Source organism: Salvelinus alpinus, chromosome 23, assembly GCF_045679555.1.
Source record: "Salvelinus alpinus chromosome 23, SLU_Salpinus.1, whole genome shotgun sequence".
NCBI classification, from domain to species: domain Eukaryota; kingdom Metazoa; phylum Chordata; class Actinopteri; order Salmoniformes; family Salmonidae; genus Salvelinus; species Salvelinus alpinus.
This window is the reverse complement of record NC_092108.1, coordinates 33,940,505-33,954,061: the sequence shown is the minus strand read 5'-3', so window position 1 is coordinate 33,954,061 and position 13,557 is coordinate 33,940,505. Positions and strand designations below refer to the sequence as shown.

The 13,557-nt window shown below is 39.2% G+C and overlaps 1 protein-coding gene across 8 annotated transcripts in view; it reads right to left on the bottom strand.

Moving 5' to 3' along the window:
• LOC139551293 (zinc finger MYND domain-containing protein 11-like) overlaps positions 1-13,085 on the bottom strand; it is a 30,799-nt gene extending 17,714 nt beyond the window's left edge. For 5 of the 8 annotated variants that reach the window (XM_071362780.1, XM_071362784.1, XM_071362785.1 and 2 more), the window contains exons 1-3: positions 12,899-13,058; positions 5,117-5,252; positions 669-828 (exon numbers count right to left, since the gene is read on the bottom strand). In XM_071362780.1, the coding sequence (XP_071218881.1) occupies positions 669-828; positions 5,117-5,247 (291 nt within the window). In that variant the 5' untranslated portion in view covers positions 5,248-5,252; positions 12,899-13,058. Of the gene's footprint in view, positions 1-668; positions 829-5,116; positions 5,253-12,898 lie in introns of all 8 variants that reach the window. The other 3 variants (XM_071362783.1, XM_071362782.1, XM_071362788.1) reach the window with 3 other exon arrangements.
• Between the last annotated feature and the right edge of the window lie 472 nt (positions 13,086-13,557).

Below are 13,557 nucleotides of genomic sequence, written 5' to 3'. Positions count from 1 at the left end.
TCCACACAAGACGCGATCAAGACACGCAGGTTAAAATATCAAAGCCAACTGAACCAACCATATCAATTTGGGGGCATGTCGAAACACATGAAACATTCATGGACATTAAGCTAGCTTGCTATTGCTAGCTAATTTGTCCTGGGAGATGAGCATTGGGTTTTTGTATGTATACATTGTTGTTGAATTTTTGTAGAATACAAATTCGTATGTTTCTCTACTCAGACGATTAATCCACAGATAAAAAGGGAAAACGAGTTTGTTTTTAGTTAATTATCTTTAATTCATCTCTCCTCATTTGTCTTTCAAGCATCCACGTGGGCTTGTATCTTTCTGATATCCAATAAGGACGGGACTTGTGGAGCGTCTAAAATATAACCAAGTTCTATTTTAGCGCTTAGCTAGGCAGACGCTCATTCACACGAGCGGTGGGGGTGAAATGATTGAATTACATGTATGTGTACATTTATTTTGCAACGTGGCCGGTGAGGTTTGCATGTTAGTTGTCTAGCATAGCAGATATACACACACACACAAGACACTCCATACAAATAAAAAAGACGTAAACATTTAATGAAGGTTTCCTCTGAACCATAGAGGTGTTGATCAGGAAATACACCCCTGTCCTACGGGGTTTGTATTATCACTACAAGGTAAAATCCCTCTCTTACCTGCTCGTCTCCAGGCAGCCAGTAGCCCTCCTGTTCGATGCCAGCCTTGGACCCCTTACAGCCCACAGTGAGAGTCTCTACGACCAGGCCATCCTTCACTGCCAGACTCAGCTGCCTGGCCGTCTCCTTTGGGTGCATGCCAAACACACGGCTCAGGTACCTGCACAGACACAGCACATCAACATCACTGTCTCGGCCTGCCTGCGTTCTCTAACAACTCAACTCAAGCAAGGGGAAATGCATACACCTCCAGCCAAATATGCAATTCACAAGGGAAATGAGCGAGAACAGAACAGAAGCAGCTCTAGAAAAGAGTGCCCACTGCATTGCCAAGGAAGGCATTGCGTTGCCAATTGAAAATCTTGAAGTAGGGCCTGGCCTATCCCCCAGAAAAATATTGCTACCTGCATTGGAAACTCATTATCACAGTGAAGCCCAGTACATGCTCAAATCACATAGAATAATTAGACATATACTAACACTAATGACTGTGCATTTTGGTCAGACAATCATTCATGTTCTGCACAGAGATGGAACTTTTTCACATCTAGGTCCTAATGTAAAGAGATTATAACACAATTTCCTCACTCTCATTCCCTTATGCCTTTGTTCTCATATTAAACTGTATTTTCATGGTCTCCCACTGTCACCACCTCATACATTCAAATACAAAATGACATTAAGACAGTTCAACAGTGCCTGCCATTGAATTTCATCGCTTTATCTCCATGACAACAGCCACTCTGTGGCATTCATTATGAGAGTGGCCAACTCCCAGGGCTCTCTGCCTGAGGATTTCGTTTGGCCATATTCCTTTTCCCATTAACTGAAAATGACTGATCAGCCATGGATTTCGCCGTGAATGAATTTAGACTAGACTATAAGAATATCACATAACGATCATGTCTAATAAACTTTGATAGGACCTAACTCTTACAGGCTGACTACACCAGCTCGCGTCGCGTGCGTTGCAAAATAAATTTAGACATACATGTTATTCAACTATTGCACCCACACTGCTTGCTCGCCAACGAGCGTCTGCGTTGCCAAGGGCTAAAATAGAAGTCAGTTCTATTTCTGACGCAGATCGCGCTGCAAGTCCTGCCTCTCCCATCTCCTCATTGGTTTATAGAAGCAGGTACCCACGTACCATCTTCTCATTGGTTATACCCAGGTGGGTGACTGAAAGACTAAATAGGTCAGTGGCGGTAATGCACCTAATTTATGAAAGTTGCCAATAGCAATATAAAGTCAAGAGAAGAAAAAGCCTGGAAGGAGGAGAGATGACTAGAAACGTTTCGGTTGACCGTTTTATGTATGGATTAATTGGCAGAGTAGAGGACCTTGTGCATTTCAGATAAAATAACAACTCAATGTTTATATCCCAGGACAAATTAGCTAGCAACAGCAAGCTAGCTAAATAGGACAAATTAGCTAGCAACTGCAAGCTAGCTAGCGAAATTGCCATAAATGTTTAATGCTTTTCGACCTGTCCCCAAATTAATATAATTGGTTCAGAGTTTGTTTTGATATTTTAACCTGCGTGTCGTGATCGTGTTTAGTGTGGGGGGACAAAATACATTTATGCACGATGGCGCACGCGGTTTGGGTTTGGGTTCCGTGTTAGGGTCGAAATCTAATTATATATTCATCAAGGTTTGATTCTACAATATAGGTTGGTTGAATTCATTTATGGTCTCAGGGCTCAAAATTCAGAGCTGCCCGTTGGCCTGGCAACATCTGCCAAGCTCACCGGGCCAGTAAATCTAGCTTTCATATGGCCCACTAAGGCCATTACATTTTCAAACTCCAAAACAGAACATGTCTATTTGTAATTAATCACAATCTTCCCAACGTCTGACACTTCACACTTGTTATCAACCAGCATTCGGTTCCCAAGCGGTGGCAAGAATGCCAAAGCCTTCCCCCTCCGTCTCATGTGACTCCCAGCTCAGTACGGCCTGGATACTCGAGCCAGACCCGCAGAGTTGAACTTCGGCCATGTCATGTGTCGCGGCCATTTGAGTGCATAAACAATAGGCTTATATTCATTGTAAAATTCACACAATTGCACTGTATTTATAAACACTGTAAAAAAATCACATGATTTTATTAGGCTAGTGGCAGTGGGAGTTTTTTAGGACATTAAACAAGCAACAAGAACATATTTAGAGTCTGATCCACAGTGCATTCGGAAAGTATTCAGACTTTTTCCACATTGTTACATTACAGCCTTATTCTAAAATGGATTAAATTGTTTGTTTTCCTCATCAATTTACACACAATACTCTATAATGACAAAGAAAAAACATGTTTTTAGAAATGTTTGCAAATTTACAAAAAAATAAAACTGAAATATCACATTTACATAAGAATTCAGACCCTTTACTCAGCAAAGTCTTCTTGGGTATGTCACTACAAGCTTGGCACATCTGTATTTGGGGAGTTTCTCCCATTCTTCTCTGCAGATCCTCTCAAGCTCTGTCAGGTTGTATGGGGAGCGTTACTGCACAGCTATTTTCAAGTCTCTTCAGATGTTCGATCGGGTTCCAGTCTGGGCTGTGGCTGGGCCACTCAAGAACATTCAGAGACTTGTCCCGAAGCCACACCTGCGTTGCCTTGGCTGTGTGCTTAGGGTTGTTGTCTCATTGGAAGGTGAATCTTCACTCCAGTCTGAGGTCATGAGTGCTCATCAAGGATCTCTCTCTGTACTTTGCTCCGTTCATCTTTGCCTCGATCCTGACTAGTGTCCCAGTCCCTGCCGCTGAAAAACATTCCCCACAGCATGATGCTGCCACCACCATGCTTCACCGTAGGGATGGTGCCAGGTTTCCTTGGCATTCAAGACAAAAAGTTCAATCTTGGTTTCATCAGACCAGAGAATCTTGTTTATCATGGTCTGAGAGTCCTTTAGGTAACTTTTGGCAAACTCCAAGTGAGCTGTCATGTGCCTTTTACTGAGGTGTGACTTCCGTCTGGCCACTCTACCATAAAAGCCTGATTGGGGGAGTGCTGCGGAGATGGTTGTCCTTCTGGAAAGGTTCTCCCATCTCCACAGAGGAACTCTAGAGCGCTGCCAGAGTGACCATCGGGTTTATGGTCATTTCCCTGACCAAGGCCCTTCTCCACCGATTGTCTAGTTTGGCCAGTCGGCCAGCTCTAGGAAGAGTCTTGGTGGTTCCAAACTTATTCCATTTAAGAATGATGGAGACCACGGTGTTCTTGGGAACCTTCAATGCTGCAGACATTTTTTGGTACCCTTCCCTAGATCTGTGCCTCGACACAATCCTTTCTCTGAGCTCTACGGACAATTCCTTCACCTCCTTGCTTGGTTTTTGCTCAGACATGCACTGTCAACTGTGGGACCTTAAATAGACAGGTGTGTGCCTTTCCAAATCATCAATTGAATTTACCACAGGTGGACTGTAGAAACATCTCAAGAATGATAGATGAAAACAGCATGCACCTGAGCTCAATTTCGAGTCTCATAGTAAAGGGTCTGAATACTTATGTAAATAAGGTCTCTATTTTTTATAATACATTTGCAAACATTTCTAAAAACCTGTTTTCGCTTTGTCTTTATGGGGTATTGTGTGTTGATTGATGAGGAAAATGTTTTATAAATCCATTTTAAAATAAGGCTGTAACGTAACAAAAAGGGAAGGGGTCTGAATACTTTCCGAATGCACTGTAGCTAATGATTAGCCCATTGGGGTAAACAATGCAGATTAGCAACTCCATGCTTCAGCAATGTAGCCATGATACTGCATCAGGCTACAGGTGATAATGCTAATTGCTAAAATAGCACACCTGCCTGCAATAGGGACCATGTACTGGCCCTAAATATATTACTTTTCACCAATATGTTATTGGGCTCATTTCTGGTGGGGAATATTACATTTGAAACGGTTCCATATGTTAAGGCTATGTCATCATTGAGGGGAAGGTTTTAATTTTGTTTTCCAAATAATCGGTTTAAATATCAGATTGTATGGTTGGCTATAAGGTGTTTGCCCAGACTGCAAATGAAACATGAAATCACCCATGATTAAAATTCTGCATGCATAGCTTGCGTTCCTGTGATCGGTGTGCCACTGGCAAATGTATCTGAATGTCAAGCCCTGTAGTCTAAATGTCAATAAGCTAAATAAATTCCATGTCAAGTATTGAACCATGAAACCATCATAATTTCAGCTATTGATCAAGTATGACCCTGAGAGCGGGGTGGGTAAGACCATCCATCATCCACCAAACTCAATACGTATTGAAAGTGAATAGGCTATGCATGGAAGGTGCATCACAATTGTAAACAACTAGAGACACCTCGTCGTTTTGGCTCCAAAACGACAAGGTGTCTCCACTAATGCTTAGGCCTACTCTTTTGGCGTTTGTGATGTCTCCATTTTCCATACGTATTGGAACAGAACTAGTATGACTGCAGCACTTACTTTGAGATCCTGTCCATGTTGGCAATTTGTTTCTGGTTGCGGATGACCTCAATGGCGGCCCACACGTATTGGACCACTTTAGGGTCCGCCTGCCTCTTCTTCACCACACGTGACATGACCTCTTTATTCATGACACCTGCAAGGGATGGGAGAAAAGAAAGGTTTCAAAACATTAGGCTATTTCTTTAAACACTGTGGAATCTCATCAAGGAGCACCATCAATAGAGAGCAGGGGCAGACTACACCTTCAGCCTAGCCTGGTGGAACAATCCTGAATGCTACGTTCACCATTCATTTTCACATCAACAGAATGGTGAACGCAGTGATCAGGATGATTCCATCAGGCTACCTCTAGCCATCTTCCTAGCTAAAACCACCAGGATAAAGAATTCATACAGGATAAGAAACAACAAGAATTTGCAGGTTCCAAAGCCCTTCAGGACAAGGATTGGTCAACCCAATCAAGACAACAAAACTGTCTATTCTCATTTCAGAAGGTCCTGACCTCAGAAATGTGCCTTGACTGGCCTAATAGATGTCCATTGTCCATGATGACACAACACAGCTCCAATGATCATGCAAGTGTCACAGGTGGCTTCCTAATTCCTTTTATATATATATATATAGTACGATAGGAAAAGTACGATAAAGTACGATAGGAAAACAGCACTTGAATCAGACTATTTTACGGATACTAAGTTGCAGGTCCCTTCATGTGTCTTAATCTTAAATTATTATTTGTTCTATGGCCGTGTCGGTAAGTTGCACAACTTTCATTGTGTCTTTGTAATAACAGTTTATGCTTTTCTTCTCCCACTGAATAGCCTATATGTAGGCCATTTCTACTACAGGTCCCTAAATGCTGATTCCTTTTACATTGCAGTTTAAGGAAATTATATATATATACAGTGGGGAGAACAAGTATTTGATACACTGACAATTTTGCAGGTTTTCCTACTTACAAAGCATGTAGAGGTCTGTAATTTTTATCATAGGTACACTTCAACTGTGAGAGGCGGAATCTTAAACAAAAATCCAGAAAATCACATTGTATGATTTTTAAGTAATTAATTTGCATTTTATTGCATGACATAAGTATTTGATACATCCGAAAAGCAGAACTTAATATTTGGTACAGAAGCCTTTGTTTGCAATTACAGAGATCATACGTTTCCTGTAGTTCTTGACCAGGTTTGCACACACTGCAGCAGGGATTTTGGCCCACTCCTCCATACAGACCTTCTCCAGATCCTTCAGGTTTCGGGGCTGTCGCTGGGCAATACGGACTTTCAGCTCCCTCCAAAGATTTTCTATTGGGTTCAGGTCTGGAGACTGGCTAGGCCACTCCAGGACCTTGAGATACTTCTTACGGAGCCACTCCTTAGTTGCCCTGGCTGTGTGTTTCGGGTTGTTGTCATGCTGGAAGACCCAGCCACGACCCATCTTCAATGCTTTTACTGAGGGAAGGAGGTTGTTGGCCAAGATCTCGCGATACATGGCCCCATCCATCCTCCCCTCAATACGGTGCAGTCGTCCTGTCCCCTTTGCAGAAAAGCATCCCCAAAGAATGATGTTTCCACCTCCATGCTTCACGGTTGGGATGGTGTTCTTGGGGTTGTACTCATACTTCTTCTTCCTCCAAACACGGCGAGTGGAGTTAGACCAAAAAGCTCTATTTTTGTCTCATCAGACCACATGACCTTCTCCCATTCCTCCTCTGGATCATCCAGATGGTCATTGGCAAACTTCAGACAGGCCTGGACATGCACTGGCTTAAGCAGGGGGACCTTGCGTGCGCTGCAGGATTTTAATCCATGACGGCGTAGTGTGTTACTAATGGTTTTCTTTGAGACTGTGGTCCCAGCTCTCTTCAGGTCATTGACCAGGTCCTGCCGTGTAGTTCTGGGCTGATCCCTCACCTTCCTCATGATCATTGATGCCCCACGAGGTGAAATCTTGCATGGAGCCCCAGACCGAGGGTGATTGACCGTCATCTTGAACTTCTTCCATTTTCTAATAATTGCGCCAACAGTTGTTTCCTTCTCACCAAGCTGCTTGCCTATTGTCCTGTAGCCCATCCCAGCCTTGTGCAGGTCTACAATTTTATCCCTGATGTCCTTACACAGCTCTCTGGTCTTGGCCATTGTGGAGAGGTTGGAATCTGTTTGATTGTGTGTGGTAAGGTGTCTTTTATACAGGTAACGAGTTCAAACAGGTGCAGTTAATACAGGTAATGAGTGGAGAACAGGAGGGCTTCTTAAAGAAAAACTAACAGGTCTGTGGAGCCGGAATTCTTACTGGTTGGTAGGTGATCAAATACTTATGTCATGCAATAAAATGCAAATTAATTATTTAAAAATCATACAATATGATTTTCTGGATTTTTGTTTTAGATTCCGTCTCTCACAGTTGAAGTGTACCTATGATAAAAATTACAGACCTCTACATGCTTTGTAAGTAGGAAAACCTGCAAAATCGGCAGTGTATCAAATACTTGTTCTCCCCACTGTATATATATATATAATATATATATATAATTTCCTTAAACTGCAATGTAAAAATATAATATATATATATATATTATATTATATATATATATATAATATATATATATATATATATAATATATATATATATATATATATATAATATATATATATATATATATAATATATATATATATAATATATATATTATATATATATATATATTATAAAAATATATTATATATATATTATATATATATATATATTATATATATATATATATATTATAAAAATATATTATATATATACAGTAATCCCTCGTTTATCGCGGGGGTTACGTTCCGAAAATGACCCGCGATAAGTGAAATCCGCGAAATAGAAAACTTTTTTTTTTTTTTTACAATTAGCAACTATTACATGTATACAAATACAGTGACTCACGTGTAGGCCGTTTCGTCGACATTATGGGTTTAGGAGATGTTCGAAATTACAAGATAATTTGGCCAACTTAATGTAAATTTGCCAAGCTGTTTTATGTACGTACACATAACTGCACGAGACGACAAAATGATAGCACAATTCGTAGCATGTTTTGATACAAGAAGCGGGAGTGAGTTTTTAGCGAATCAGAATGCAGAGCACAATGCACCAAAAAAAAAAAAAAAATGCATTATGAAAATCCGCGAAATAGCGAATCCGCGATAAGTGAACCGCGAAGTGGCGAGGGATCACTGTATATATTATATATATATATATATATATATATTATATATATATATTATATATATATAATATATATATATATTATATATATATATTATATATATATAATATAATATATTATATATATATATATATTATATATATATATATATTATATATATTATATATATTATATATATAATATATATAATATATTATATATATATATATATTATATATATTATATATATTATATATATAATATATATAATATATATATATATATATATAATATATATTATATATATAATATATATAATATATATATATATATATAATATATATAATATATTTTTCAGTATGATGCTTTTCTTCTCCCACTGAATAGCCTATATGTAGGCCATTTCTACTACAGGTCCCTAAATGCTGATTCCTTTTACATTGCAGTTTAAGGAAATTATATATATATATATAATTTCCTTAAACTGCAATGTAAAAGGAATCAGCATTTAGGGACCTGTAGTAGAAATGGCCTACATATAGGCTATTCAGTGGGAGAAGAAAAGCATCATACTGAAAAATAAACTGTTATTACAAAGACACAATGAAAGTTGTGCAACTTACCGACACGGCCATAGAACAAATAATAATTTAAGATTAAGACACATGAAGGGACCTGCAACTTAGTATCCGTAAAATAGTCTGATTCAAGTGCTGTTTTCCTATCGTACTTTAGAGGGAGAAACAAGCAAAAACAATAGGAAGACATCCTAAAACAGTTAATCAATTACATTTGTTAAAAAGCTTCATGAATGTGGGTAAAAATTACTGTCTAAACCTCTCTGTGGAACTTCTAGGCAGGATGGACCTGCTACTAAAGCTGCTCTTGTGTTGCATTAAAGTGCTGTGGAGTAGGTGTGTGTCATTGCCAATGATCATGTGTGTTTTTGCATGCAGCATTTTTATGAACAGGTCCTGCATTGATTCACCGGCTGCAGCAGTACGTAGCACTTGCTTTCTTGGTAATTTTGTCAAGCTTGTTTAAGTCCTCCTTTCAAGCACACAATGGCATAGCTCACTACACTCGCCATGCCACTGCTGTAGAACATGCGAAGCATTTTGTCACAGACATTAAAAGATCTAGCTAAGCTTCCTTAAAAAGTACAGTCTGGATTGGTATTTTTTGTAGACAGTGTGGGAGTCCTCCTTCCAGTTCAGTTTGTTTTACACCCAAGTACATATACTATTACACCCAAGTACTTGTTAGAGTCCCCAGTACCAATCTCTTCACCATTAATAAAAATGGGATTAAAAACATCTTTCTTTTTCCTAAAATCTACCACTAGCTCATTGGTCTTCAGTACATTCAGGTCCAGGTAATTGGCTTCCCACCATGTCACAAATGACTCAGTTGTATCTATGTGATGAGCATTGCCTTCTCTCATGACACAGCTTCCTATAGCAGTCAGAGAATTTCTATGAAACAATGTTTCAAATCCAAATTCACGCATTTCTCTTCTTAATAAGCCTCCATGAAACGTAAAATGTCACTTTAGAAAATGGGGTTGTCACTAGTTACCACAGCCACAAAGTCATAATTATGGCTAAACCACACCTATTTCAAAAATGTCTCTTCTTGAAATCTTATTTTAAACCTAACCCTCATCTTAACCCTAACCACACTGCTAACTGTATGCCTAACCATATATTAAGACCAAAAAGATATAGGCCATCCAATTTAGATTTGTGGCTGTGGTAACCATAAAACTGATATTACAACCTCACCATATGTAACCTTAATTTAACTAGGCAAGTCAGTTAATAACAAATTCTTATTTACATTGACCGGACGGATGTGATGCAGCCTGGATTCGAACCAGGGACTGCAGTTACGCCTCTTGCACTGAGATGCAGTGCCTTAGACAGCTGCGCCACTTGCTGCGCCATTATGTACATTTTTGTCCAGACTTCACACACAGAATGCAAATCCATAAATACTTTTGTTCAACTCTAACATTTAAAGACCAAAGGCCAAATTATGAGCATGGTTTACTAACCATTCACAACACTTTACTAAATAAATAAGCCTATAGTAGCCTACCTACACACATCCTGGGATTTTACCAACTCATTGGGTCAAACACAGGAGGAAATAGCCTACACATCAGGTACTTCAATTTTTTCTTCAATTGGTCATAGTCAGAATACAAAACATGTGATACTGAAATGTGAGCCAAATTTCACAGATTTAGGCCACTCACATCCAGTCCTTACAATACCATGGCATCTTATATGTGAAGCATATTGAGTTTACACTGATATATAGAGCAACAAACACTTAGGCCATATACATTTTATCAAATGTTAACAGGTGAGGCAAGCGAGCAAATATAAATAAAACAATTCAAGAGTAGAGATTCTTGTTAGCAACCTTAATTCAACACCTAACAACCTAATCAAGAGATTTTAGCCTCTTGGCGAGACTAAAAGAAGCATGGTTCAGCTATAATCTGACAGAAAGTTGTGTATCTCTCTTTACAGGAAGCTTGAGGACATAATTTTTTATTTTAATGGTGTATTTTTTCACTTTTTATTTTTGAGAAAAGTGATGAGGGGCAACTGTTAAACATTTCATTACATTTGTATGGCCTTAGCAAGACAGTAAAAATAACCTGAGGGTTGAAAGACTGTAAATCATGTATCTTCCAATGCCTGACATGCAGCCTGCTGAGCTGTAAGAGAGGGTGAAGGATTGCTGAGAGGAGTAGAGGTGACAGTGAGCAATATCCCATGCTATGCCAATCAGAGTAGGCGTTAATGAGTGCCAACTGTGCCATAGCACTACTCTGTGCTCAACTCCACTGGCACCCTACAAAGGAAAGTAACAGCAGAGGGCGGGCAGGTAGCCCGAGCTTTGGGCCAGTAACCGAAAGGTTGCTAGATCGAATCCCCAAGCTGACAAGGTAAAAATCTGTCTTTCTGCCCCTGAACAAGACAGTTAACCCACTGTTCCTAGGCCGTCATTGTAAATAAGAATTTGTTCTTAACTGACTTGCCTAGTTAAATACAGATCACAGCTGCTACACACCTCTGTCTAAGGTGACTGACACTACATGACTCCAATACAACAGAGGTGGAGGAACTACACTCCCCTATTCAATTATGCAAGGTGTCCAGGAGCACAAAAAAGACAGAGCTTTTAATCATACATGAGATAAGTCTAGTTATTGGCATCAAGATGAATAAAGTTGATCAAATGTATGCAACATTTGTTGTCTTCCTCAAGGTCCAGCTGCTCCTCTGTTTTAACTCTTCCAACACAACCAGTGTTCAACAGAGGAGGGTGACATAAAATATACCATCTGAAATTAACCACTGTTGAATATAGGCTATCTATATACCTGGTACGGGCAGCCGGTCAAACAGCCGGTCAAAATCACCATGAATAATAGTAGCTATGGGAGATAGGACTTCTTCAGGATTTCTGCGGCTGTGCTAAAGCTGAAGGAATAGCTAAAACTAAGTCAAGAAATACTATTTTGAAAATATAAAAACAGGATAGCTACTTTGACCTCTCTCATCTCATTCGCTGGACCTGAATATGGGTTCGGCTAACCATACCAGGCAACTTTTCACACCATGAACGGCACATGTGCATAAAACAGTTGTTGGGTGTAAGATAGGCCTGCTATGTGTAGTACCTAGCTAAATTCATTGCAATCACTTATCACATCGACTATTATTACAGCTAACCATTTAACTAAATGGGACAAAACTAATCATTTTTACATTCAAATTGCATAATGTTGACAAGCAGGCAAACATTTTGTTACCTAGCTAAAGCGTTAGCTAGCTAGATTGGCCAGCTAACTAGCTAATTGGACACATTAATACGCCTTGTCGTGACTGTTTTAATTTTGTCTGGCCAACTATTTGCACATGGTTAGTGGGGAGAGCAGGTAATTGTGCCTTCTTCCCTAGACCATCCAAGGTGTCTTATTTCCGGATTAAGTATTCAACACAGTCCGTGGATATTTCAACAAAAGCAGCCAAGGCCACAAGAGCAAACTGGGAGCTCCCAGTCAGTTAGCTGGCTACTGTCAGCTTAATATTAGGTAGCTAGTTGGTACTAACAGGAAGCTAGCTAACGTTTGGTTAGGATAATCTCCAAAGCGTGGGCCAAAGACAGCTTGTCAAAACGTTAGTTAGCTAGATCAAATACTTCAATATGCATGGCTTGATGTAAACTACTAAAGCTATCAACCTAAACATGGTTCGACAAAACAAATAGTAAATTAAGCTAAGGTAACTAGCCAGCTAGTTAGCCAACGCATTAGCTAGCCGAATCGGTAAAGCAAAGCAGTTCTGTACTAACTAGCAAACGTTAGCTGTCAAACATGATTAATAGCCGCGTAGCTGGGCTAATCAAATACAATATCGTTTTGACAGTAGCAAAGAAACTACAGTAGCTACCACAACGTGCATGGACAATCTATTTTTTTCCCCCGAAGGCGCCATGTTCATAAAATAGCTAACTAGCCGTAATGTTTTCATTTAAGTAATACATGTTTCATTAAATAAATGTCAAACTTACCTTTACTACAGTATTAATAATATATGTGTCTGTATAACTCCGTGAATGATTCAATGTAAAATACCTTACATTTGTATTTCCGGGATAGTTTAGACTGTCTGAATTATGGTTTATGTCCAGCTGGCCACAGCACAGGATTGGGGAGGTAAACAGCGCCAACATAGCAGGACAGGTTTTTACACAGGAGAACTCTAGTGGTAGAATTATGATTTGACACGATTTTTACAGTCTATGCTTGACACACTTCTGTCTTTGTTTTTTTTGTGAGGCAACTTTTGAGAGTGCATGTATGTGACAATAAAACATATATATATTGAACAGGCTTTTGGCCAAATGTTGTAAAAAAAAAGATCAACATCTGTAAAAGCTGCCCCTTACACTTGAATAATCTAAAATGCACCTGAACAGGGATTTAAGCGATTAACATTATTTCACTACAATCAATACTTCTCAATGGTTTCAACATATCCGGGTATAATACATACCATTTAACGTATATATATATATATATATATATATATATTCGTTAAATGTTATATATATATACATATATTAGGCAAACACCCCTCAATATAGAAGATCCTAAATTAGGCTACAGAGCGCTTGCAGCTGCTGTCAGTGTCTGTATATGTGGGCGTGACCGGTGCCCGTTTCCTAAT